The sequence below is a fragment of the Cucurbita moschata genome, unplaced genomic scaffold (assembly GCF_002738365.1).
Source record: "Cucurbita moschata cultivar Rifu unplaced genomic scaffold, Cmos_1.0 Cmo_Scf00003, whole genome shotgun sequence".
In the NCBI taxonomy this organism is placed as follows: domain Eukaryota; kingdom Viridiplantae; phylum Streptophyta; class Magnoliopsida; order Cucurbitales; family Cucurbitaceae; genus Cucurbita; species Cucurbita moschata.
In genome coordinates this window covers 1296323-1320542 of record NW_019268519.1, presented here as the reverse complement: position 1 = coordinate 1320542, position 24220 = coordinate 1296323, and the positions used below count along the sequence as shown (strand labels likewise).

At 37.5% G+C, this 24220-nt stretch overlaps 5 protein-coding genes across 8 annotated transcripts; 2 read left to right on the top strand and 3 right to left on the bottom strand.

Annotated features, from left to right (window-relative positions):
- The first annotated feature begins 1916 nt into the window (after positions 1 to 1916).
- Positions 1917 to 7198, top strand: LOC111440869 (uncharacterized WD repeat-containing protein C17D11.16). The gene is made up of 16 exons (XM_023077698.1): positions 1917 to 2474; positions 2953 to 3149; positions 3385 to 3464; positions 3544 to 3639; positions 3776 to 3899; positions 4255 to 4313; positions 4399 to 4479; positions 4667 to 4737; positions 4828 to 4924; positions 5638 to 5712; positions 5882 to 5980; positions 6165 to 6308; positions 6423 to 6452; positions 6532 to 6594; positions 6684 to 6761; positions 6863 to 7198. Exons 1-16 carry the CDS (start codon positions 2347 to 2349, stop codon positions 6929 to 6931), a joined length of 1491 nt encoding a protein of 496 aa, XP_022933466.1. The 5' UTR covers positions 1917 to 2346; the 3' UTR covers positions 6932 to 7198.
- Positions 7199 to 7344: 146 nt separating this feature from the next.
- On the bottom strand, positions 7345 to 9217 carry LOC111440871 (transcription factor MYBS1-like). Its single transcript, XM_023077700.1, has 2 exons — positions 8228 to 9217; positions 7345 to 8003 (listed from the first exon to the last, which is right to left on the bottom strand). Exons 1-2 carry the CDS (start codon positions 8680 to 8682, stop codon positions 7529 to 7531), a joined length of 930 nt encoding a protein of 309 aa, XP_022933468.1. The 5' UTR covers positions 8683 to 9217; the 3' UTR covers positions 7345 to 7528.
- LOC111440874 (40S ribosomal protein S28-1) lies at positions 7818 to 12148 on the top strand. 2 transcript variants are annotated; one of them, XR_002710041.1, is made up of 3 exons: positions 7818 to 7832; positions 10899 to 11081; positions 11745 to 12148. XR_002710041.1 is itself a non-coding variant. In XM_023077701.1 (2 exons), the coding sequence occupies exon 2, from the start codon at positions 11747 to 11749 to the stop codon at positions 11942 to 11944; it is 198 nt and encodes a 65-aa protein (XP_022933469.1). In that variant the 5' UTR covers positions 10952 to 11076; positions 11745 to 11746; the 3' UTR covers positions 11945 to 12148. The 2 variants fall into 2 exon arrangements, 1 of the variants encoding a protein (XP_022933469.1); XM_023077701.1 differs by lacking the exon at positions 7818 to 7832 and having other exon boundaries at positions 10952 to 11076.
- Positions 12149 to 12755: 607 nt separating this feature from the next.
- Positions 12756 to 17527, bottom strand: LOC111440867 (protein DENND6A-like). Of its 3 annotated transcripts, none has more exons than XM_023077693.1 (5): positions 17260 to 17527; positions 14997 to 16759; positions 14685 to 14877; positions 13196 to 13552; positions 12756 to 13119 (listed from the first exon to the last, which is right to left on the bottom strand). In XM_023077693.1, the coding sequence occupies exons 2-4, from the start codon at positions 16568 to 16570 to the stop codon at positions 13340 to 13342; spliced, it is 1980 nt and encodes a 659-aa protein (XP_022933461.1). In that variant the 5' UTR covers positions 16571 to 16759; positions 17260 to 17527; the 3' UTR covers positions 12756 to 13119; positions 13196 to 13339. The 3 variants fall into 3 exon arrangements, with proteins under 3 accessions (XP_022933461.1, XP_022933463.1, XP_022933462.1); XM_023077695.1 differs by lacking the exon at positions 17260 to 17527 and adding an exon at positions 17051 to 17215; XM_023077694.1 differs by lacking the exon at positions 17260 to 17527 and having other exon boundaries at positions 14997 to 17134.
- Positions 17528 to 18126: 599 nt separating this feature from the next.
- On the bottom strand, positions 18127 to 23844 carry LOC111437763. Its single transcript, XM_023075831.1, has 14 exons — positions 23027 to 23844; positions 22767 to 22857; positions 22565 to 22649; positions 22350 to 22434; positions 21362 to 21431; positions 20535 to 20604; positions 20149 to 20194; positions 19789 to 20038; positions 19480 to 19685; positions 19292 to 19366; positions 19063 to 19132; positions 18839 to 18919; positions 18649 to 18728; positions 18127 to 18544 (listed from the first exon to the last, which is right to left on the bottom strand). Exons 1-14 carry the CDS (start codon positions 23140 to 23142, stop codon positions 18466 to 18468), a joined length of 1404 nt encoding a protein of 467 aa, XP_022931599.1. The 5' UTR covers positions 23143 to 23844; the 3' UTR covers positions 18127 to 18465.
- Between the last annotated feature and the right edge of the window lie 376 nt (positions 23845 to 24220).

Here is a 24220-nt window from a genome sequence, read left to right as displayed (position 1 = left end):
AATGGTTTAAGGATTTTCTTTAGGCTTCTTTCACTCTGTCTTAGGAACACTCGTACTCTTTCTTTTTAACACTGATTGAAAATTACGGTACATCCTATGTAATACTATACACTCTATCAACTTCTGCTTGGGATGAAGGATTGAGAGTACTTACACTATAGGCGGGACAATTTATTCATAAAATATTAAAAAAAATTATCTTAAAATATAAATTATTGGGTTTGACCTTATTGGGCGGGTCGTGATATTTTAATACTCCCTTCTTTCTTCTTTTAATTATTAATATTTATTATGAATATTAATAATTAACTATTTTAATTAAAAGGATTTATAATCCATTAGTTTATATCTGCATTAATTAAATGTTGTATCAAGATAATATTTTTAGGATTAATTTCCATAATAAACCTCCATTGCCAAAATATTAATTCATTAGTTATAAATTGATTTAAGGGTTCATTTAAATCCTTATAAATAATTATTCATAGCTTATTTAACATCAATTAACGAAATATATTATTTTTAACTATTTAATCAATTAAATAATTAGTATTACCGAGTTCATGTGGGCATGTCCACTGCCCGCCGAATCTGGTCAATTCCTAGGAAAGCTGAGAGATCGGGAAATGATCGGCAATTCTCGCAAATGGGCTTATATGCGGATCATCACCGGCACCATCGTCGGCGGCGTTCTCGGCTTCTATGTAATGCACCGCGTTGAACTGAGCTATAAGGTTGGGCGAATCTCTCAGATGAAAATAACTTTGGCTTTCTTTTCTCCTGTTTGCGTTTTTGTTTTGATTTGTTTTTGTGTTTTGGGAGTGATGCAGGAGAAAATGAAAGAGAGGTTAAAACAATACGAAAACGAACTGAAGAAGAAGGAGCAAATTAAAGAGGTTGAAGATTCTGTATAATAGTGTGAGTGCCCTACAATTTTCACTTCTATCCCCTCCCGCGGATTGTATACTCTGATTATGCAATACAGAGCCGAAATTGAAGTTCGAGGGTTTTGTGTATCGGTTTTAGAAATTGACCTCATAAAGAACGATCTCTAGTTGTAAATTGTGACCTAAAACATTCCATTGAAGTGTTTCCCAAGGTAGATGATTTAGGGCACCGTGTATTTAGCAATCAAGTAGTGTAGGCTGGAAAGAAAAGAAATTTGTTGCAGTTTTGTTTCTGATTTCTACATTTTTCATCGATTAACATTACAGCCCTGTGCTTTTGTTCTGTGATTGATTCATGGTCGGCTTCTTTCAAATTTTGATTCTGAACATTGGCATGAACTTCAATAGTTGAAGAAGAAACTCCACGCGAATTAGGCGTTCGGTATGGTGGACTATAGAACAACCTGTGTAGATTATAGAACAACCTGTGTAGATGGTGGACTTACAATGTTTCATGAACTTCATTTATGAAATGTTAAGCTTGGAAGCGCTGTAATGATGAAGGAATGATATCTTGGGCAAAGAAACAGGTTTCATGGAATTATTCTACATCTGTGTGTGTGTTTGGGGGTTATGTGTTTGCATTTGTTTCGATGGCAAGAGCCTGCTGCTAAAGTGCAGCAGATTGTTATACGAGTATCAAAGCCACACACTAGACATAGAGATCCCATAGACGTGTTTTAAAATCTTAAGGCTAACAACAATTCGTAACAGGCCAAAATAGATAATATCTACTAGGGGTAGGTTTGAATTGTTACAGAGTAATTTTTAATTTTTTTGAAAGAGGGATTTAAATTTTAATCTTGATAAATCAAATATAATCCAAATCTTAGGAGAAATCACCCTTAAATTTTGAGGAAAAAAATAACTTATAAAATTTTAAGGAAAAAAAGAAAATATTATAAAATAAATACAAAGATATTATATTATAAAAGAGAATTATACGATTAAATGCTATTTTTCTTTCCGGTCGAGACCTGTGCTTTCAGGTAAAAACCGGAAACCGAACAACAAGAAGTTCTTTTTTCCTTCACCTAAACCCTTAAGTATTTTGCTTTGCCCTACCCGCCACCGCCACCGCCACCCTCTTCCTTCTCTATCATTCGGCTTTATAAGGAAGAGCGCACCGCCATCCTCGGCTAATCTGGATCAAACGAGTTGTTCAATCGATTGCTGTAAAACTTGTTATTTTCTTCTTCCTCAATAATTATTTGTAGCAGAGATTGTTGCTGCAACTGTTCGAATCGAAGCTCTGTAACAGCCACCCTCCTTTCTCTAACAGCAAATCCTACCCTTTATATTAATCGCGCCACCCTCCTTTCTCTAAATTTTCTTGCGCGACAAATCCTACCCTTTATTTGTAGAAGAGATTGTTGCTCAGAACTCTGCAAAATAGAAGATGATATCGGCTGTTTCGTGGGTTCCTAAAGGGGTTTGTAAGCCTCTTCCAGTAGCGGCCGACCCTCCTTCCAAGGAAACTATTGACGAACTACTCAAGAGCAAGGATGTCTTGGAAGAGGATTCCAGGTAGAATCAATAACTTCTGTTTCGTCTATACTCTTTTCACTGATCACTAACTTTTAACATGTTATTAGTTTTAATTTTGTTTTTGAACGCTTTAGTTTTCATCGTTATGCCTTTTTGGATTAGACTGAGTTGGATGAAAATGCAATAATGATAATTATAAAAATGAAAGAGACGAAGAAGAAGACGTCCTATTGGAGTTTCAGGTAGTAATTGGTCTTCTGAGAATTTCTAGAGTCCTTCAGTTCTGGCATGTATATATTCGAGTTATTGACAACGTGCGTTATTCCCGAATACTGACGTGGACGGTATAACTTACCTTAGTTGCGTTATTGAGGAATGTGTTTTGTGCTAGTTCCTATTGATTATGCATTTGTATAATGATTTTGGGCACAAGTTTTGGTTACAAATGTGGTTCTTTTCTGTGCATCTGTCAATTGTATGTCTTCATATTGTAAAAACTTTGATTTGGTCTTTGCAGCAAACATAGCGAGGATGAGGTAGATGAAGAAGATATGGATGTTGAAGACGCCAATGATGAAGAGATTGCCAATGCACTAGCTGTTGCACAAGCACTTGGAAAATCTTCTGAGACCACAAAGTCAGAAACCAAATATGACGATATCGCTGAAGGTTTGAAGGAACTTGACATGGACCATTATGATGATGAAGATGATGGTATGCTCATCCCCCCTCCCTTTGGCTTAGCTTTCCCTGTTTCTATTTTATGTTATTAGTTTATGCTAATTTTATATTGTAATGACTACGAGAGGACATGTTTCTTATATGCTATCTATAATATAGCAGCTGGACTATGACACTTCTTAACTAATTTGACCTTTTTTCGCTCCATTGTAATTTATCTTTCATTGGGTGCATTACTGAGGCTATATATTGTTGTGGTTTGCTTCAGAAATTGAGTTATTTACCTCCGGGGCTGGAGACCTTTACTACAAATCTAATGATATGGACCCATATCTCAAGGACGAGGGTGTAAGTTGTTTATTAAACATTTATGTTTGGCTGTTTTGGTTTCACTGTGTCATGATTTATTTATTTTTTACTGTTATAGGATGACGACTCTGAAGATCTTGAGGATGAGACTATCAAACCAACAGATGCGGTCATAGTTTGTGCATGTAATGAAGATGACGTCAGTGCTCTCCAGGCATGTAGTAGACTGGAACTAATATCTATTTCCTCCTTCTTGTCTTCAAGTCAAATCCTCTAGAGAAGGATGACGATAAGCGATAGGAAGAAAATTTTGTTTAAACGACACTTACCAATGATTAATTTATAAGCAGGTGTGTATATGTGAAGGATATGATGCAGGTGATCCTAACTTCTATATTCACCATGAGATAATTATTCCAGCATTTCCTCTTTGCACTGCTTGGCTAGACTGTCCTCTGAAGGGTGGAGAAAGAGGTATTATGTTTTCATTAATTATTTTCAGTGTTATGTTTTCGTTAATTCTGCTTGTAGTTTACTGAATGGAGAAACAGATGGAAATTCGTTCTAAATCAAATATATGGCACCTGATCTTTCAAATTTAGACAACCGGGGTTTTGAAGAGTAGTTCAGATATGCTTGGTTGGGGAACTAAAATCCTGATCGATTATATATTTTTTTGTTTTGGGTTAATTTAGAACTTGAATGAAAACCTTAACTCTGCACACAAAATTCATTTAGTAGGCATTTTTGGATTATTGCCCTCAACAGCAACCTTAAATTTACACATAATTCAGCCTTTTTTGTTGACTACTCTATCCACTTGTGCCAGGGAACTTTATTGCAGTTGGTTCAATGGAACCTGCCATCGAGATATGGGACCTTGACATTGTATGTTTATGTGGATATTATTTTACTGATATTACATTTTGTAACAAATTGTTTCATTAATTTCTCATTTTATATATTTTTCTAGAGGGACGAGGTGCAACCATGTGTTGTGTTAGGTGGAATTGCTGAGAAGAAGAAGAAGAAGAATAAGAAGAAGGAAAAGAAAGTAAGCTGCTTGTTTTCTAGTTTAAGTCTCTTTTAATTCTCCCGTTTCAATCAGTTCTCCTGAAATTGTTGACCCACTTCCGTTTGGTGTAATCTTGTTTCAAGTTCGTAGTCACTCAAGCTTAAGTTTTTCAGTTGTTCTTGTAAGCCTTTACTAATTGTACCGACTCCATATCTTGTTTTGTTAGACATTAATTACATACAAAGAGAACAGCCACACGGATTCAGTACTTGGACTTGCTTGGAACAAGGAATATAGGTATGTTTCACATTATTTCATGTTTGTTAGTTATTTCAAGAAGTTGTTTTAGTGCATTATGATTCACTTAATTTTCCCTATAACAAACAGGAATATACTTGCTAGTGCAAGTGCCGATAAGCAAGTCAAGATTTGGGACGTATCTACTGAAAAATGTAATATAACTATGCAGCATCATACAGACAAGGTAGGAATTTTAGTTTTATTATTCATACACTTATTATTTAAAGTCAATTTATATAGTTGTAATAGCGGTCTATATTGATTTTTTAGATTGTTCTCTATCCCACTGAAGATAAGTGGTTTTTTTTAAAGAAAAAACGAAGATGAGTAGCCCATTATCCTTTTTGGTATTTTATTTTACTTTTTAAATTAATCCTATTAGCTGATGAGATAAGTCTCAACTTGAAGTTAATTTTATGATAGGAGTGTCCTATCCTTACACATTAAATAGAAGAAAGAAAATGAATGGTGTCAGGGGAGGGGTGGGGTGCACATTAGGAAAGCTGGACGGTAGAAAGGTCTTTTGTATTAGTGTTTGTAATGCCATTAGTGTGGGAGTGAATGGAGTTGAGTGAGATAAGCAAATCTTTAGTAAATTAGAGGTAAGGCCTCTCAAAAGGCCGGATATTTTTTTATTTTTTATTTTTGTTGTTGTTGTTGTTGTTGTTGTAATTCCCCCTAATAGTTGAAATTTTACAAATTTTATCCTTTTCTATTGTCTTGTATTCTTTAATTATATCAATGTTAACTGGGTAGAGTTTCATGATGAGGTTTGTTTAGCTTGTGAATCTTGTGAAGATGCCTAGCTATACGAGTTTACTTATATAAATTAACATCTGTGGCTTTTCAAATTGGTGCCAGATATAAATTTTTGTTGTTTATATTTTTACTTTCCAGGTCCAAGCTGTCGCATGGAATTATCATTCGTCACAAGTTCTCCTTAGTGGATCGTTTGATCATTCAGTAGTTTTGGTAATACAATATGTTTTCTACTTATTTTTTTTTACACACTTTATTGGGATTATAATGATGCTGTATAACCTCTCTTTTTTTTTTAGCAAAAGTTAATCTTCATGTTTAACTTCATACTCATACTCATCATAGCTTGAAATTTCTGGCTTTATGTTTGTATGTAATTCAGAAAGATGGGAGGAATCCTTCCCATTCAGGTTACAAGTGGCTAGTTACAGCAGATGTGGAGAGCTTGGCATGGGATCCACATACAGAGCACATGTTTGTGGTGTGTATTCATGCTTCTTGCACAGACCTGGTTTTGATGATCCTTTTTTCTGGTTTTACAATTCAATTATTCATTTGGATTTCTTTAGTTTGTTCCATGTACTACAATTTATTCAGTGAGTTCAGTTTTTGAAGTATTTATAACATAAGCTGCGGCATTTGTTGATTTGTATAATTTTATGCAGGTGAGTCTAGAGGATGGTACAGTGAAAGGATTTGACATCCGGAATGCCACCACAGAGACAAGTTCTGAATCAAAAGCAAGTTTTACTCTCCACGCGCATGAGAAAGCTGTGTGCTCCGTTGCTTACAATCCCGCGGCACCTAATGTACTTCCTGTTCTTTTCTTCTTTTTCTTGCTCAATTTCCTCCTCTCCTCTCCTCTCCTTTGTATTGCCGGCTTTACTGATTACTAAATTCCGTCTGTCTGTATCCTTCTCCAGCTACTTGCAACTGGATCTACTGACAAAATGGTAATTCATAATTCCTTTATAGTACTTATAAAATGCTTTGGAGATAATATATAATAAGGAATTTGTTTTGCTTTTGCAGGTTAAATTATGGGACTTGTCCAATAATGAACCTTCATGTGTGGCATCCACGAATCCTAAAGCAGTAAGTAACACGATTGCTGTGGTTAAGCTATATAACACAGCATGTTGGAGACTTCTAACAATCATTTTGTTACGTCTTAATTGTTGCAGGGAGCTGTGTTTTCGCTTTCCTTCTCAGAAGATTGCCCCTTTTTGATGGCTATTGGAGGCTCCAAAGGCAAATTGGAGGTGAGTTATGAATGTTGGGTGTATATTCATTTCCATTCAAGTGATTTCTGAGTTATATTTAGTGATTGTAAATGGTATTGATAAATTATTGTTACTTGCAGGTGTGGGATACATTGTCTGATGCTGCAGTCTCTCGGAAGTTTGGAAATTACAGGCAGCCGAAATCTTAAATTGTTAATTTATGGAGTCATCATATAAATGTAGTTGAGAAATATTTGGTCGTGTAGGTAGTTTTGGGTTTTTTTATTTTTATTTTTATTTTTTTGACATGTGGGCTCTGTCCAAATTTTGAAGTTGTTTGAGTTTGTTACTGTTTCCATTCCCTGTATTTTCTTGTGGCTGGGCGTTCGTAAACTTGCTGAGTATATATTCCCCCCACCTTTGAATTTGTTGGACGATGAATGTCCATCTGGGCGTCAAATTGTGAAATGTTTATTTAAAAAAAAAAAAAAAAAAAATCAATGAATCCTTAGAGCTCTTGATTAGCGCTCATATTTCATTGCAGTTATACTATCATATACATGGTGAAAATGAAAATTGGATTCCATATTCATATTTATCCTTGAAAGGCTGAAAGAGGGCGTTTCTCAAATCTCTATACTGTTGTATTCTCTCCACAACATGGTTGGGGATGGATCATAGTGAAGGTAAAAGTTGAAAAGTAGTGAACTTTCCCTTTGTTCTTCTTTGTTATGCCTCAAATTTCTTATTTTGATCCATGAATACAAAAATCTAACTACAGAAAGGAAAGATGGAAAAAAGAATCGTCATTGGTGCATTGGTGGAGGAGCCATTGGATAAGCTACTGGCATTACATAAGGAGGATGGGGATGGATCCCATGAGGAAGCATCACCGGAGTGCCAACTGCCGATGCCATGTGCCCCGGAGGAGTCGCTACTGGATGCCCAACTGGTGCCCCGTACATCCCTATTCCGGGCAGATGTTGCTGAGGGCGGTGCTTCCCTGGTGGCCCCAAAGCCGGTGGATTATTCTGGTTCATGCCGTTCGTCTGGTGGCCGGTGATCGGAGCTTGATGGGCCATGACGTCGCCACCACCGTTATTAACTGAGGTAATGTCATGAATGCTTGATCTTCTTCTATCTCTGTTCATTGAGTTCAATCGAATGAAATATTTCTGTGCATGACTTGCCACTTGTGTTGGTGTCCTGGATATAACAAAGTTTCTTGAAATGCTTCTCCAATCCCCTTTCCCAAACTTGTCTAGACCCAGTAGAAATAACCTGAAAATAGCAATAGTTAAGAATCTATCTATCTCAATTCTGTTCAGCCTAAGAAACCTCTGTATGAAAAAAGGAGGGAAAATGATTCCATTGGTAGTCCAGATCTCACAGACCAGAAGAACAAATATCCGGATACACCTTTCTCCTTTTTGGATCTAAATTGATAAATTATATAGCTCTCAAGGAAATGACCCAATATTCGAAGTTGTTGAAAATACACAAACCTGTGTTCTTCCTCCGTCCATGGGATCCCTTTCCTTCTTTCTTGTTCGGACCTGGATCCGCCCTTTGTGGCATGGGAAGACGAGTCGTGGGAGAGCCCAGAAAACCCACTTCCAAAACCTGAATTGGGTCTTTTATTAGTATCAGAGCCAGTAGTCCCATGAGGATGAAGATGACGATCCTTGTCCTTAGTAGAAGCATTAGTTGTTTCTTCTCCAACAGAAGCATAATTTGGAATAGGAACTTGGCCGGCCTCAATGGCACCGACATCTTCAACCAGCATTTGGTAGTGTTGTTTCAAGTCTTCCATGTTCTTGGTTGGAAGCATTGAAGCAATCTTTTCCCACATCTCTTCAGACTCCTTCCCTTCCAATTCTGGAGCATCCCAATGCGTAGCTATGGCATTTTCAAATGCTTTATCTTCTTCTTTGGTCCAGGCAGCTGATCCAGTTGACATGGTGCACCGATGTTTGGTAAACCCAGGAGTGGAAATGGTAATGGATTAAAGCATGCTGAATTGTTCAGTTTTCTGGGGGAAGAGTCTGGTTTGGAGGGCAAAGGATAGAGGAGAGAGAAGAGTGAAGAATGTGGCGTAGGGCAAGGGAAGGAGGTGAGTGGTGAAACTCTCAATTAAGAGAGGACCACTTTTTTGGGGAGTTGAAGTGACATGTTCTTTGTCATCTTCATCCCCCCATCAATAATCATATTTGCAGAAACTCTATAGAGAGAGAAAGAGAGAGACTTTTTGGCCAGACATCAGCAATCATAGAGTTGGTAGTGAGAAATTAGGGGAACACAGCCCCAGAGAATCTTCAACAAAAGAAAAACATGGTGAACAGAGTAAAATTTCTCACTCCCCATCTGATATGTGTAAGGCTGATGTCATGATCAGTGGAGGCTTGGGGGAAGTGGTCAAAGTTTGCACTTCCTCAGTCCCCCTCCCATGTGTTGTACTGAGGTTTATTTGGCTCATCAGAATATTAATAATATACATGATTCTTCAATAGAAACCAAACCCACGAGCAATTTCAATAGATCCTCTAGGACTCGAAGGGATAGATTGTGAGATCCTATATCGATTCAAGATGAAAACGAAACATTCTTTATATAGGTATGAAAACCTCTCCTAAGCAGATACATTATAGATACATTATAGGCCAATTGCTCTGTATATCCTTATTCAAAACTCTATTACAGGCAGACCCTCTTAAGCATAAAAGGATTTGAAGTGAATGGGAGTGTCGGCTTCTTTGGTATTGCTGGGTGTTTACCAGAGTTTGTGTGTAAATAAACAAGTCTCTCCCTCTCTCTCTCTGGATACGTGGTCTGTTCTCCACTTCAAGTTGTTGACCCAAAACTGCACCACAAAAAATATACAAGGATCACGTCCACCTCGCTGCTACCCACCGAAAGAGAGAGGACTGAGCGACGCCCAATTGGTCTCTGCCTATTATACTTGTCTCCTTCCTACTCACTTTTTTCTAGAGTTTGCTAAAACAGCTCTCTTTACTCATGGATGGTAGGGATGGTCGAGTATTGGTAGGAGAAGAGATCTCCATCGACTAATTAAAGGGTTGATCATATGTTTGTAAGTAAAGAATATGTGAGATCCCACATCGGTTGGAGAGGAGAACCGGAGCATTCTTTATATAGGTATGAAAACTTATTCTTACCAGGTGAGTTTTAAAAACCTCGAGGAGAAGCTCAAAAGAGTTTTAGAAACCTTGAGAAGAAGCCTAAGAGTGAAAGCTATTACAAATACATTTCCATTGGTACGGGGCCTTTTGGAGAGACTAAAAGCAAAGCTATGAGAGATTATGCTTAAAGTGGACAAATATCGGAGAATTTGGTTTCTATCAGTAACATCTAATCATCATGTCTATCTTTACAAGGGTACGATATTGTCTACTTTGAACATGAACTCTCGTAAATTTGATTGCTTTAGCTTATATGCCTACGACCTTCCTTTTATCCCACACAAACTTTGTTTGCATTCCCACATCATTAACAACTTCGTTGGATTTCACTCCTCATATAAGCTTAGAGTTTAATTAAAGGAAATTAAAGGGTACAAATGAAATCTTTATTAAATAAATATCTCAACTTTATCCCATAACATTACTGTCATTATCAAAATTAAAGTCCCAATCAAAAAATAAAGTTTATTTTATTTAGCTATTTGGCAATAAATATCTAGAGATATACATTATGTGGCTATAAATTAATTAGTTTTTTTTTTCTTTTTCGATATTTATAATGATAATTAGTAATTTATTTATTAAATAATACTCAAATTCACTATTTATTTTGTTTATATTTTTTATATTCTTACGATGAAAATGTATCTTAATTTTTAATTTCTTTGAGCAATTAGCGAGTACCATGCATGAACTCTTTCAAGTTAAAAGCAAATAAGACAAATAGTCGATCAAAAAAAAAAAAAAAATAAATAAATAAAAAAAATAAACTTACCGTTCTAAATGTTTCACAATATTTGGCTATTAAATTAAATATTAAATACTGTATTTAATTCATTAAAAAGAAAGTCACAAGTTTACAGGAAAAAAAATGATATTGTAAAAGAAAAATTATTTGCAAGAGCTACAACGGAATGATCATAAACTATGAATTATTTTTATTATTTATTATTTTATTGAAATTGATCTCTTTTAGTTTTAGAAACTAAATGACTGAAACACCCTTCCACATAAGAAATTCATTGGGGCTATATTCGTCTTCACGCACGATCAGAAGCCCTAGTAATGCAAATGCTAGGTATTTTTTCCCTCCATTTGCTTTGGTCGATCCTGCAGTCCGGCGGCTTGTCTTCAATTCTCACGTCCTCTTTCGTGTAAGGTATCTATCCAAATCCTTCTTCGATCCATGCTGATCTCTTTGGTTCTTTGCTCTGTTCAGATTCGCAGCATTTAAGGCAGTTCTTATTCGACTTCTCTGCGAGATTTTTGGTTATTTGTATTTTTCTGTTTCTTTTGCCTTTATTCATTACTGTTTTTTATCTGCTGGTGAGAATCACTCGGTCGTTGCTTGTGGAATACCCTGCATAAAATTTTCGAGTGCTAATTAAATAAAGACCGTCGTGATTTAAATTGTCAAATTCGGGGTGTTTAGCATTGTAGTTCTTATTCTTGCAGGACATTGTTTATGAGTTTAAAAACTTGCCTTGCTATGCTGATATCTTCCTCGATGCCTTGGTTTAAATATTTAAGTTATTGGAATTTTAACTCGCTTGTGCTTTCTTAAAGTTGGGCTCTTTTACTTTACTTTTATAGTTTTATAGAACATTCTGGACTGATATTCATAAGCAATTCTGTTTGTGCATCAGTTTACTTGTTCCTACACTTAATGACTCATTGGGTTGTTCAAAATGGGAACTTGAAGCTGCATAACCAGTAATTTTTGGTAGATTGTCTTGGAAATTGCTGGTTGGGAGTAATTATTAGGGAAAATATTCGCTTTGGTATTGATTTTCTAAGATTTGTTTTTCGTGTGTTTGTTTAGGAATGGAATCGCAGATCAAGCATGCTGTGGTGGTCAAAGTGATGGGTAGAACTGGATCAAGAGGGCAGGTGACTCAAGTTAGAGTCAAGTTTCTTGATGATCAGAATCGTTACATTATGAGGAATGTCAAGGGACCAGTGAGGGAAGGAGACATTCTTACCCTGTTGGAGTCAGAGAGGGAAGCTAGAAGATTGCGTTGATGGGGATCAAGTTCCCAGTTCCCCGGTTTGCAGTTGCTAAATGTTATCCTTTTATCTTACCTACAAATAGAATGCTTTACATCATTTTTCCCTATTGAAGTGTGATTTTAGTGACTAACTTCTCCAAGGCTTTGCTTCCATGGCAGAATATGTGAACTGGATGAGTAATTTAATTGAGTTCTGAAACGATAATTTTGTGTTTATTTACCAACTGCTTAATATTTTTGGTGTTACTTTGGTCATGCAAGTCTGTTAAGTTTTAAATGATGGTTTCAATAATATGCAATTTATTCTTATCCAAGAAAATATGTAAATTAGGTGATATAGGATCATAAAATGTATCTCTTTTCTTACCCCCTTTACCCTTTACCCTGGTTCTTTTTCATGGAGTCACTTCCTGTCTAGTCATAATCACTGAGTCTTCCCTCTAGCATCAAAGAAGAGAATCCAAGGAAAACCATATGAAGGCAAGAGCAACAAAATTCTTTATGATCATCATCCCTTTTGTCTGCATTCCTACTTATTTTACATCATATGTGACTTATTTTGCATCATATGTGACTTATTTTGCATCATATGTGAGATTGAAAGTTCGAGTTCTTCGACCTATTATATTTATACACCACATTTTGAAAAGTTATGTTATCATTTATCTAGGCCATTTTCCAACATGGATTTTCTAATCGGACATATTGAACTATGTCCGAATTGACAAACAAAAGTAACCTTTGAGAATGATCACTGACCCATTTTTCATGGTAATTGAAAACAATGTATCAGTAGATGCATAGCACTTTCAAAGGGCTACAAATTGATCATTCCTTCCAACAATATAACATTCAAAACATCTTAAAAGAAATCCCACGATGGTTACATCCCTTGCAACAGCCTCAGATTTTTGGAACCGAAACTATTTTGCTTCAACTTTACATCTACATAATAAAGTTGGATCTGCCTCAGTACAAAAATATAAGTTACATATTACATGTTGACATTATGCTTCCTTTGAAGTAATGAAGACAGTACCAAATCAGAAATACTAATAAAAAATGCGAACACTATCATCTCCTGGAAGAACTTTTTTATGATCCATAAGTTCATAGAACGTTGCAGATATTCTCAAGTTGGATGCCTAAAATGTTGCACCACTGCCATAATCTACCATCCTTGGTCATCTGTTTATCATATCATCATCCTACTTTGTTAGGACGAATCTTAAATATAAAGATTAGGAGAGGTCTAAAGTGATACCTATTAAAACAGTTGCAGCAGTCACAATCAGGGAAAATCTACCCATCCAGTGATGAAGTGAACAAACCAGCGAGTGCTGCCTCTAAAAAATCAGAAGAAAGCTCCTTTGCCTGAGGCTACTTGGCTCATAACACGTATTCAGTACTATCTTGGTGATATAACACCAACTTGTACAAGCGGGCGCCCTGGAAGTTTCGTTACTTCGGGACTTCCTCGGAGAAGCGATGCTCTTTGTGGATTAAGAAGCAAAAGCTGTTGCATGTCCTTAGGAAGCACATTAAAAACAGTCAGCAGATCGCCTTTCAGTTTCTGGCAAATTGTCACAGAGTCTACATAAGCCCTTCTGGATTCCTGCAGCTGAAGATGGTGCTTCAAACATCAATATATGGCTGCACAACCTCTTATAACAAAAAAAAAAAAAAAAAAACATAGCTTGCAGTGTGGATGCATCATATATTGTTTTTAGTGACAGACAGGAAGATTAGTTAGGTGAAGGTTGTCTCGTAACCAAAGGCCACACAAGAAGAAAGATTGGTTGTTTTTCAGGCTCTTGCATGGAGCAAAATCATGGTTCCCCCTCAACAAATATAGTATAAATGTAACGGCTCAAGCCCACCGCTAGCAAATATTGTCCGTTTTGACACGTTAAATATCGCCATTAGCCTCACCGTTTTAAAATGCGTCTGTTAGGGGGATGTTTTCACACCCTTATAAGGATGCTTCGTTCTCCTCTCCAAGCGAAGTGGGATCTCACAATCCACTCCCCTATGGGGTCCAACGTCTTTGCTGGCACTCCACTCGTAGATATTGTAAGCCCTTCTTGAATGGGTTGGGCTTGGTTTTCCTCCCCCTTTTCTTTTAATCCACATAATTCCTAATTTCTCATATAAAAAGAATCAATGGTCTCCTAAAATACTAAAAAACATGACACTTGCAATGTCATCGAACATCCATTTCAATCAGAATCATCTTTATTCTTTATTTTGCATGACGTTGAGGCCTAGAGCTCAACAATTTTGAAGGAGCTCATGAGTGCTTAGAAACTTATTACTTGTCTGGTGCCACAGAGAACACTACAAATGATTTTGGTAAAGCAAGAACAAGAAATGCAATATCGTGAATAAAATACGCCCCATGGTCACTTTCGTTGGTAAGAATCCAGCAAATATCAGCTAAAATGTAGCACAAGGAATAAAACACGAGTAACTAAACAAATCAAAATGCTAAATGTGTGATTGTGGTTCCCAATAAGGCTAAAACGCATTCCTACAAATTGTTCAACTGATCATCAAGCCCAAAATATTCTTTTAAGTTGCACCTAAAACATCATGTAGTTTCCTAATATCTTTTAGAGGGATCAGAACAAAAAACTAAGTCATTTCAAAACCATTCAATACCCCTTTCAAATTAACAAAAAGGGTGTAATTGGAAACGAATCGAGAATTTATTGGGATCAAAATAGTGACAGGCATTGTTGGGGAAAAAATACCTCCATTTCTCTTAGAAGATGTCTTTCAATAGCGTTAAATAAGTCGACGACTTCCAACTCGGGCATTTTGGATATAAGCCGTGGTACATCGGCATTGATTCTCGCTTGCCTCCATAGTCTATGCTGTTCTTGTTCGGCAACAGCACGCCTTCTCTCAAACCAAGGCATAAAGTTTGGTCCTTTGAGAAACCGCCTGAAAGGAATCGTTCGATAGGTCATTTGATATGCTGATAACAGAATCCAAAAAACTATTCCTAAAGGTGATGAATACTTCCTATGAAATAAAAGAATACAATAGAATGGCCACATTACCTGTACAAGTCCAGCCAGTTAGATCTCATTCGCTTGGCCAGAAATTTTCCTGGTCCTCTTGTTGATAGATTGGCAAGAAACTCATCAGCACTAAATTGAGGGCGAGAAGGCTCATCAAATGGAGAAGATCCTTCTGAAGGTGTGGTGGTTCGAAAGTATGGCCCAAAAGGAGCCAAAAAGTTGGTCGTAAGTTCCAGGAAGTGTCGACGTAAAATCTCATTGTTAACAACAGACATGGACTCCTCAACCCTCGGTGATAAGCCAGCGTCAATAAGCCGATTCAAGATCGATGTGTCTGGCTTCATTGCTGCAGGATAAGTGCTCCAGATGGCTTCCTTATGTTCTGTCATGAGGCTTAGAGGACCATCTCTCCTCAACTTCACAGCATTTAGTAAGTTTGTCGGAGAGAATTTTTTCAAGGACAGCTGCCGAAATCCAAACCCTTCAGGAGTACCAGAAACACTGCCAGAAGAGGACCTGGATGTCTGGGGAAGCCGATTTGCAGTAGAGTTTCCAACTGAGACAATATGAGGAATACTACGAAGGGCTTTAAGGAAGAAGAGGTTTGTCACCCCCAAAACCATAGGGGGGAAAGTAGCTCCCTCTTGAAGTGTGTTTAAGTATGAAAACTCAGGGTCATGAATGGTGAAATAAGGTCTAAAATCAACACTACAAAGAAGAGGAGCAACCAAACTAACAAGACCAGCAACAGCTTCACAACACTGGGGAGGTGTCGGTGCAATGATTAGGATGGGTTCACCAATAAGTTGCAACTCCCACAACAGCCAGAGCTGCAGAAGAAGGCCCCGGAATGTACCAAAGAGATCGGAATCGTGGAAAAGACCCTGTGGAACAGACTGATTATTAGGAAGAAAAGGAGCCATAGAGGATGTAGACTCTTTTGAAAACGTCTCGCCATCCATTGGCAAACTATGAGCAGGTGGCAAGTGTGCTTTAAGCAGAGCATTTCCAATAGGAAGCTCCATTTGTTTACCAGTTATAGGAGCAGGCCACATTGAAACACAAGCAGCAATATGCTCAAGAGCCCTACTCCCGATGTCGAAATATAATGGACCCATGATTTGCAACAGAGGTTTGAAGACAGTAGAATAAGGACTATGAGATAAAATAACCACAGACTTCTGCTCTCCACCTCTTCTTAGCCTCTCATCATGTCTCTGCCTATTAAAAACAAAACCATACATGAACTTGGACTTGTTAGCAAGGCTGCTTTTCGATCTTGGAAGTTTTGAGTCATCCATTTCAGTTATCTCAGAAGAAGAAACATTTCTTGGTTGAGAAATTTCCTTCCTTCGAACCCGGAAAAAGAATATGCAATCATGTATACTTGACCGGTTCTGATGCTGCGAAATCGAATCGGGAAATGAACTAAATGCAACTTCAAGTTCCTCATCTTGTGTAAGAACGCCTGGAGGGTAGCACTCCTCAATGAGTTGACCCTGTTCAAGATCAAACCTAATAATGCAAAAGGCCACAACCCATTTTTGGAGAGATTCTGGATCCAACTTCACATTAACTTCTGACTTCACAGAAAATGAAGGGGATCGGCTCATTTTGTTGCATCAATCCCAGGACCATTCCCCCTAATCTTCAGTCATCACTATCCACTTACCTCACAAAATTTCCAAGATTTCAACCAACAATCAAGATCAAGGCGGAGCAGCCAACCTAATAATTCCAGTGTTTTCGCCCACTTGGACACTTGTACTGAATATAATCAGCACTAAACGATGTACTGAAACCTGCATTACATGCCAATTAAAGGAGATTCAGAAAAATATATATAACCCTTTCCGCTGCTTTACCAACACTGAAAAGTAGCATGAAAAAGAAGGAAAAACAAATTGATTCCAGAAACCCAAGTGATCTTCCAAAAGTAAACGAAAATTCACGAGTGAACAACTACACTGCTTGCATTACTCCTGGTACAAGATTTCCCCAAATAACAGAAACGAGAAGAGAATAAAATAACAAGACACTATGAACAACCACGGCGATAGTATACAAAGATCTACAAGTGGGTCGCGATTAACCTAAACTGACGACCCCAGTAACAATCAAATTCCAGCCTGAACCAATCTGGATCGACGAGAAACAAGTATCTGAACGAAAGAAAAAAAAAAAAAAAAAACAAATGGGTCCTGACAAAAACCGAAAAGGAAAGCATGTAATATAAAAATTAGGAGAGTGTATGGGAATTAAGGAGGGTCTGCAATGGTTGAAGAGAGAAACGATTGTGTACCGTTTCCGAGTTGGGCTTCAATTGGGGGAATGGGGAAAGGAATTGAATTGAGGCCTTCCTCCAAGGACCCTTGAATTCACTGAGAAATGCCAAAAGAATCGGGTTGTTGGATAGTCGATGGATTAATCACATAGACCGTGAAATTTCTTGCCTGAGATTGTTGTTCTCTGGTTTACTTGCTTACGGGCAGTATGAGCTGTTCGTGATGTAATACCCAATCGGGTTTCAACCTTCGCAAAGTTACCCAAACCAGTCGCCCCGACAAAGAAAACATTCAAAATTCTTACTTTTCTATGTTTATTATCATAGAACAAAGTTCCTTTCTTTTTTTTTTTTTTTTTTTTTTTTTTCATGGGAAAGAAGAAAGATATTTTATTTAAAAAAAATCTTATTTTCGCTATAAATTAATTTTAATATGTTTTGGTAAAATCTATATATACTTTTTTTTTTAATATTATTATTACTTTTTATTAACAATCTTGATTAATGGATACATTAAAAAGAAAAAGAAAAAAAACAAGGAAAAAGGATAGTAGAGACAAAGGATTATTAGTATAAAAAAATCATTTTTGACAAAAAGGAATAAATATTTTAAAATGTAAATATAGAAGACTTTTTGTTACGCCCCTATCCACTTCTCTTGCCATTGCACCCTCGTCCCCTATCTTGCTATTGCACCCTCATCCCCGAGGAGGGTAGCAACCTTGATTATGTGATTCTAAGATCTCCAGTAAACTCAGGCTCGAGAGGCCTTTACCTGAATTTCTTGAAGAGCACGAGATCACCTCTTCATCAGACTGATTATGGTAGCCATTGCAGATTATTCAATAAAAAAAAAAAATGAACACAAAAAATTAGATTCAGTCATGAAATATGAACAGGAGTATGAGCGTTTGCTGTTTGGCAAACATAAAAAAACTTGGATTACAAATGAAGTTAAAGTAATTCTATACATAGAGAATTAAGCTTTAAGAAAAAAGGGCCTGAATTATGCAGTGCACGTGTAACTGACTAGATTTCTACTATAATTCCCACTTATTATTTACATTTGAAGCACAGACGAACTGCATTTTTCTATATCAAACTGCTTTCCTTTATCAGCTATCAATCATTATGAACCATCAACATTTCCAGTTCTTCACTTACCACCAAACCCATCATCAACAACCACTTCACTTCAATGCCTTCACATTAGTTAAGGATGATCTAAACATCGTATACCGCTAATCGTTCTTCGATACAGACACGACAAATTGGGCACTTTTTACACTTCTCACAGCAGGTACTGCAATAATATTCACAACTGTTCGTGAAGCTCGAAGAGGTAACGATATGGCTGCTTAGCTCAATTTCAAGACAAACACACTAGTTCGATAGTATATGTTATACCTGCATAGTACACGATGCCTACATGGAAGAAGAACCACGCTAATTTCCCCCTCGAAACAAACCCGACATAACACCTTTTCCTGTTCAAATCATCAGCGTACCAATGAATTCAGCATATAATGATATGACAGTAGGGAAGATAGAATAAGATCACGAAAATGCTGTCTAGAAGAAAAGGGGGAGAATTTACATTTTGAAGTCTTTCATATTCCTGCTGACTGTATTTGGTGATTTCTGTTTGCTCCCCTAATGCAGCTTGAAGGCGCCAGACCTGTATGACGACTTCGAAGATTAAATACAGCCCAAATAAAAGTAGCAGTAGCATAGACAAGATCAACGACGACTCATTTACTCTTTTAGTTTAATGAATTACAAAGTGGAATAATATATCAACGTAACGAAAACGATGCTTACCTCCTCGGCAAGATCTTTCTTGGGCATCTTCTTCACAATCTCGGGAGGATATCCACTAAACGTATTGTACCTGCATTGTTCATACCCAATAAACCAATGAACTTCTCCCTGCTGATATTCTAAAAGTGAATACTTTTTTTAACATGTTCAACCAGTCACGCGTTCAGGTTTGTAGAGTACTAAGCAGTAGAGTTCTCACAAAACTATTCGGAAGGGAAAAAATACGAACCCTGAGGCACCCTCGTGGTACAGTCGTGCCTGCTCCTCTCTACTGCCTTCATCAATTGACCACCATCCCAATAGCCTGTCTTCACCATATCAAGTAAGTTCATATTTCATGGACTAGATAACATCATCTTCACAAAAGAGCTAAAACCTCAGGAAGAGAAAGGAATAACACTCAAATAAGGATATCACCTCGAACCATGATGAAAGAACTCCAAGAAGGCATGAGCCCTAGCAGAAAAACTGAGATACGGGGCAGTGCCTGTTCCACCTCTTAAGAGAAGTATAACTTTCTCTAACAATCTAGATGCCGCATAAATAACAGCAGCACCTTGCAGTATAAAAAGGGGCGAGAAAAGGACAGGAAGTGGTATATGTTTTGCGCTCGCAGGTGTTCCCTGAAATGTCGATAAGTCAAGATTAAATACAAGAACATAATAGTCACTTTGGTAACTTCACATGTTTTGAACTCAGGGTTGATGCACTGAATGTGCAGTATACCTCTAAATACATGCAAAGTAGGACTTGAAAAACAATTATGGGAATTTTCATGATATGGCCGCCAATGTCTTGAAGGCCACACATTCTGTCTTGATGCTCATCCTGCTCTGGATAAACCATCAGACCGTTGTTCCAATCTAGATATCTAACTACGGCTGATGATGAACAAGTTTCTCTTGTTTGAATATTTCTATGAATCACAGGATTAGACCACTTTGTACAGACGAGAAACGCAAAGCACTCCGCAATGCTGCAACCAAAATATCGAGGAAGACAATTAAATTGGGTTGGTCCATAATGGTAGATGTAAGCAAAATGTAAAAACAGGACATTCTAACGCAATAAGTGCATGAATGTTACCCAAAGTTAATAAATAAGTCCCACCAGCCAAGAGCACCAACACTCCCTGCAATTGATTTTTATCAAATTAGAGACTGGTCACCAAGAAAAACTTATGCCTACCAATATCGACACATATATGCATATTAAATAGATCCATGCCGTCGACAATCAAGCACTCTAAACCACAACGCTACATCCATACATAGCCACACGTTATTTTAAATCAAATGAAAGAAGCTATGGCATCTAACATCTGGGAAATGAGTATTTAGGGATTAATATAAACGCAAAACGCAGTTCCATACAAGAATGGTGATTTTCAGACCTGGATGAAGTTAACTAAGGTTACATTTCATATATAAAGGATAGGGAAAGAGAAAGCAAAAATAAGAATAAAAAATTACCACATAGCTTCAGTAGAGTAAACACTGTAGCAGCGACGAAGAAGACCATTGAAATGGCAACCCAAAAGTGCTACATTAGCAGAGAAGAAAATTAACTCGTCTCCAACAAGATCCTAATCTGAATTTAAAACAGAATACAAGAAACTTTCATCCAAGAATACTCGAAGGGTGATTATATTCGTTTGATATTTGCAAGAGAAGAGTACATTATCTGAATCTGCATCTGGTTGATCATTATCATCTCCTTTTTTCTAAAAATTTTGCTTATTTTAGAAAATAGTTGTTGCCATTCTAAAACCAAGAATATCCAACCTCACTACGTTCATTAAGAAAATTGAAGATCGCATCATAAGGGCGAACTCAATCCCTGGAATCATAAGAAAACTGGCTATCAAATAATCTAACACTTCATGTTTGTCCGATGGACGTTGTTTTTATCTCAAAAGTTAATGTTAAGAATTGTCAAATTGTATGAGAACATTCAGTCTCAACATCCTCTATGTCCACTACCAAAACTAGAGCCAATGTACAGGTTTCCCTCTTCACATAATCAAGATATTGCGAGTGAAACAATTTAATGATGCAACAAACCATAAAATATTAAGATTGGGAGATGAATTTTATGGCACAAACACTACGAGGCTAAATACTAGCAGCCAGACGATAATTGATCTCAGCGCAGAGAATATAGAATGTGCTGAGTTCTTTCAAGGGGACATATAACTCAAAAAACTTCAATACATCATGTAATTTACCACTCTCAAGCATTAATTTAAAGGTGTGGCCTCACAGAAAAGTTCATTGATTGAGAATCTAATAATACTTACAGGAAGAGTTTCCCATATTGCCTCATCGCTCATGCTTTCGTCGTCACCGGGCATTAGTGATCTACACATTCTGAAAAGATAAGAAAGGTAAGGTCACACCAACTCACAATAACCTTGTACAGATTCAAAAGCAGAGCAAGTAGGAAAAGCCAGCAAGCTTGTTGAGAAGGATTATTTGAACTGCTAATTGCATGATACTATACAAACGACTATTCATTCATCAAATGTGCTTTCCGTGTGTGAATCTCCGGTTCAACTTAATACCACAATCCAATCATTCTTAGGTCATATGGGTCGTTGGAATAAATAGGTGAATGTCAAAAATCCACACAAAACAGTTTAGACAAGGTAATTTGTAACAACCCAAGCCCACCGCTAGCATATATTGTTCTCTTTGGGCTTTCTCTTTCAGGCTTCCCATCAAAACTTTAAAATGTGTTTGCTAGGGAGAGGTTTCCACACTCTTATAAAGATTGTTTTGTTCCCCTCTCCAACAGAGGTGGGATCTCACTCCTCGCTGGCACTCATTTCCCTCTCCAATCGATGTAAAACCCCCCAAATCCACCCCCCTCGGAGCCTAGCGTCTTTGCTGGCAAACTGCCTGGTGTCCACCCCCCTTCGAGATTCAGCCTCCTAGCTGGCACATTGCCCGATGCCTGGCTTTGATACCAACTGTAACGGCCCAAGCCCACCGTCAGCAGGTATTGTCCTCTTTCGATTTTCCCTTCCAAGCTTCCCCTCAAGGCTTTAAAACGTATCTGCTAGGGAGAGGTTTCCACACTCTTATAAAAAATGCTTTGTTCCCGTCTCCAACCGATGTGGGATCTCACATAATTCTCACAAGTACAAAGGTGAAGACGGATACAACCCATAAAGTTAATAGTTAAAAGACTAAAGCATCAGATAGGACAAAAAAAATATACAGTAAAAATGCATTGATACCTCAATCTATACAACATTTAATGCAGTAAGATAAATGAACAAGTACCTGAAATTATCGATTAAAATGATGATTTCAAAAGCCAGCAACGGTAGAAAGACAATCTTCAAATTCACAGCAGGAAAACCATAAACTGCAAGAAACGGTATTGCATCAATAAACATACCAAACAATACCCTGTTGAATAATGAAAATGAAGTGTTGAACTGGAAATAATGCTTCAACATTCTTGAACAGTTAACTTCATAACAATATGAGCATACCAGACAGGCTCTCGAGGTATATACAAAGAAGTAATTCAAATGTTACAAGCAAAGGCGTGGAGACAACGGCATGGCACGGTGCCCACTGTTCAACAGAAACACATAGCAAACTCACAAATGATGTCATATCAAAGAAACCATTTGGTACCAAATAGAAAACAGAGTCAATCTAAACAAAATGCATTGGCCATTACTGACTTACATGGCGATTATGAGGAAGAGATGGGGCAGGTAATGAGAACCTTCCCCGAGCAACAACGACATGAAACACCCAAAGTGGGAAAAAAATAACCCTGCACACAAAAATTTGTGAGAATAAAACGGAAAGAAAGATCATCTCAATCCCTAATCAAAGTGAACCGCAAGGGAATATGAAAAAGAACAGATATCCAAAGCAAAACGAAATTTAAACGCTGGAGAGATCGAAGAACAGAGAAAGAAACAATAAGTAGATGACAGTACCACCAACTGTGGGAGACGAAATGATCGAGCTTGAGAACGAGCAAGAGCGTGAAACAGAAGAGTGAACCGTGGGCCAAAAGTGCCTGCACGGACTTCAACACTCTCCTCCAAGTCATTCCTCCGCCCCCAAACTAGCTTTACCTCAAAAGCCCTCCACCCCTCTTCGACGCACCACTCAAAACCCAAAAACTCGAAAACCCATCATGCAAACCATTGAAAAGAATAAAACCCAAAAACGGAAAAAGAAGAAGAATCAGAAACTGGGTATTAATAGGAAAGAATGGGCAAGAAGAATGGACCGGAATTTCTCAAATCTCAATCCCCGCCGTCTGTGTTGGTTTCCCCTATCAACGATTACTTCCTCTAAAAGCCACTAAAAGAATGATTTATAAAGTAAAAGGAGATAGATGGGTCTAATTCCACCACCGGGAAAGAAAAAGGAAACAAACCCCTCTTTCTCTCTCTCTCTCTCTCTATTTCTCAGTCGAGAATATTTTAATCCAGGTTCTTGCAACTGTTCCTTGTTCCAATTTTGAAATATGGAACCAAGTGGAGGGGGCGTGGTGGAAAACAAAGAAGGCAAATGTCGACGTGATGGGGTCTCATAGAGTTTATGGGAGATTCTAATCTCACCCTCCCGCGTTTCTCAACCACCATATTTGGTGGCTCGCTCCATGTGTGTAGCTCGAATTTTGAACAAGATAATGAACCAGAATAGGAAAAATACTCGAAAAGGAATCAAAATTTGGAAGGTGAAGATGGGATGTTGAAATGTTATTGCCCAAGAAGATTTTTATTTTCGAAAGAGGAAAAAATCTTGAGCCGAAACTTTGGGAATTGCGGATCCATTCCTTCTCCACCTCAATAAATTACTTATTGGGGTTTTATCTTTCCCCCTTCGCTCACGAGATTTTCGGCTGTTTCATTTCCAATCGTTGCAACAGCCCCCTTTCGAACTGTTATCAAGTGTTTTAACTGCCGCAAACATTAATATTTTCTTCTCTTTTTTCTAAATGAAACATTGAATCCCTTAACTGTAAATGTAACATATGATATCAAATTAACATAAAGTAATACTATAAGATTGCAATGGAAATACACATAAATCACATAGGATTATACAAGTTTTGGGTGTACAGTTGGGGACCCACCACCAAGGTGAAACTTGGTTTCTCGGGAACAGGCGTGGAATAC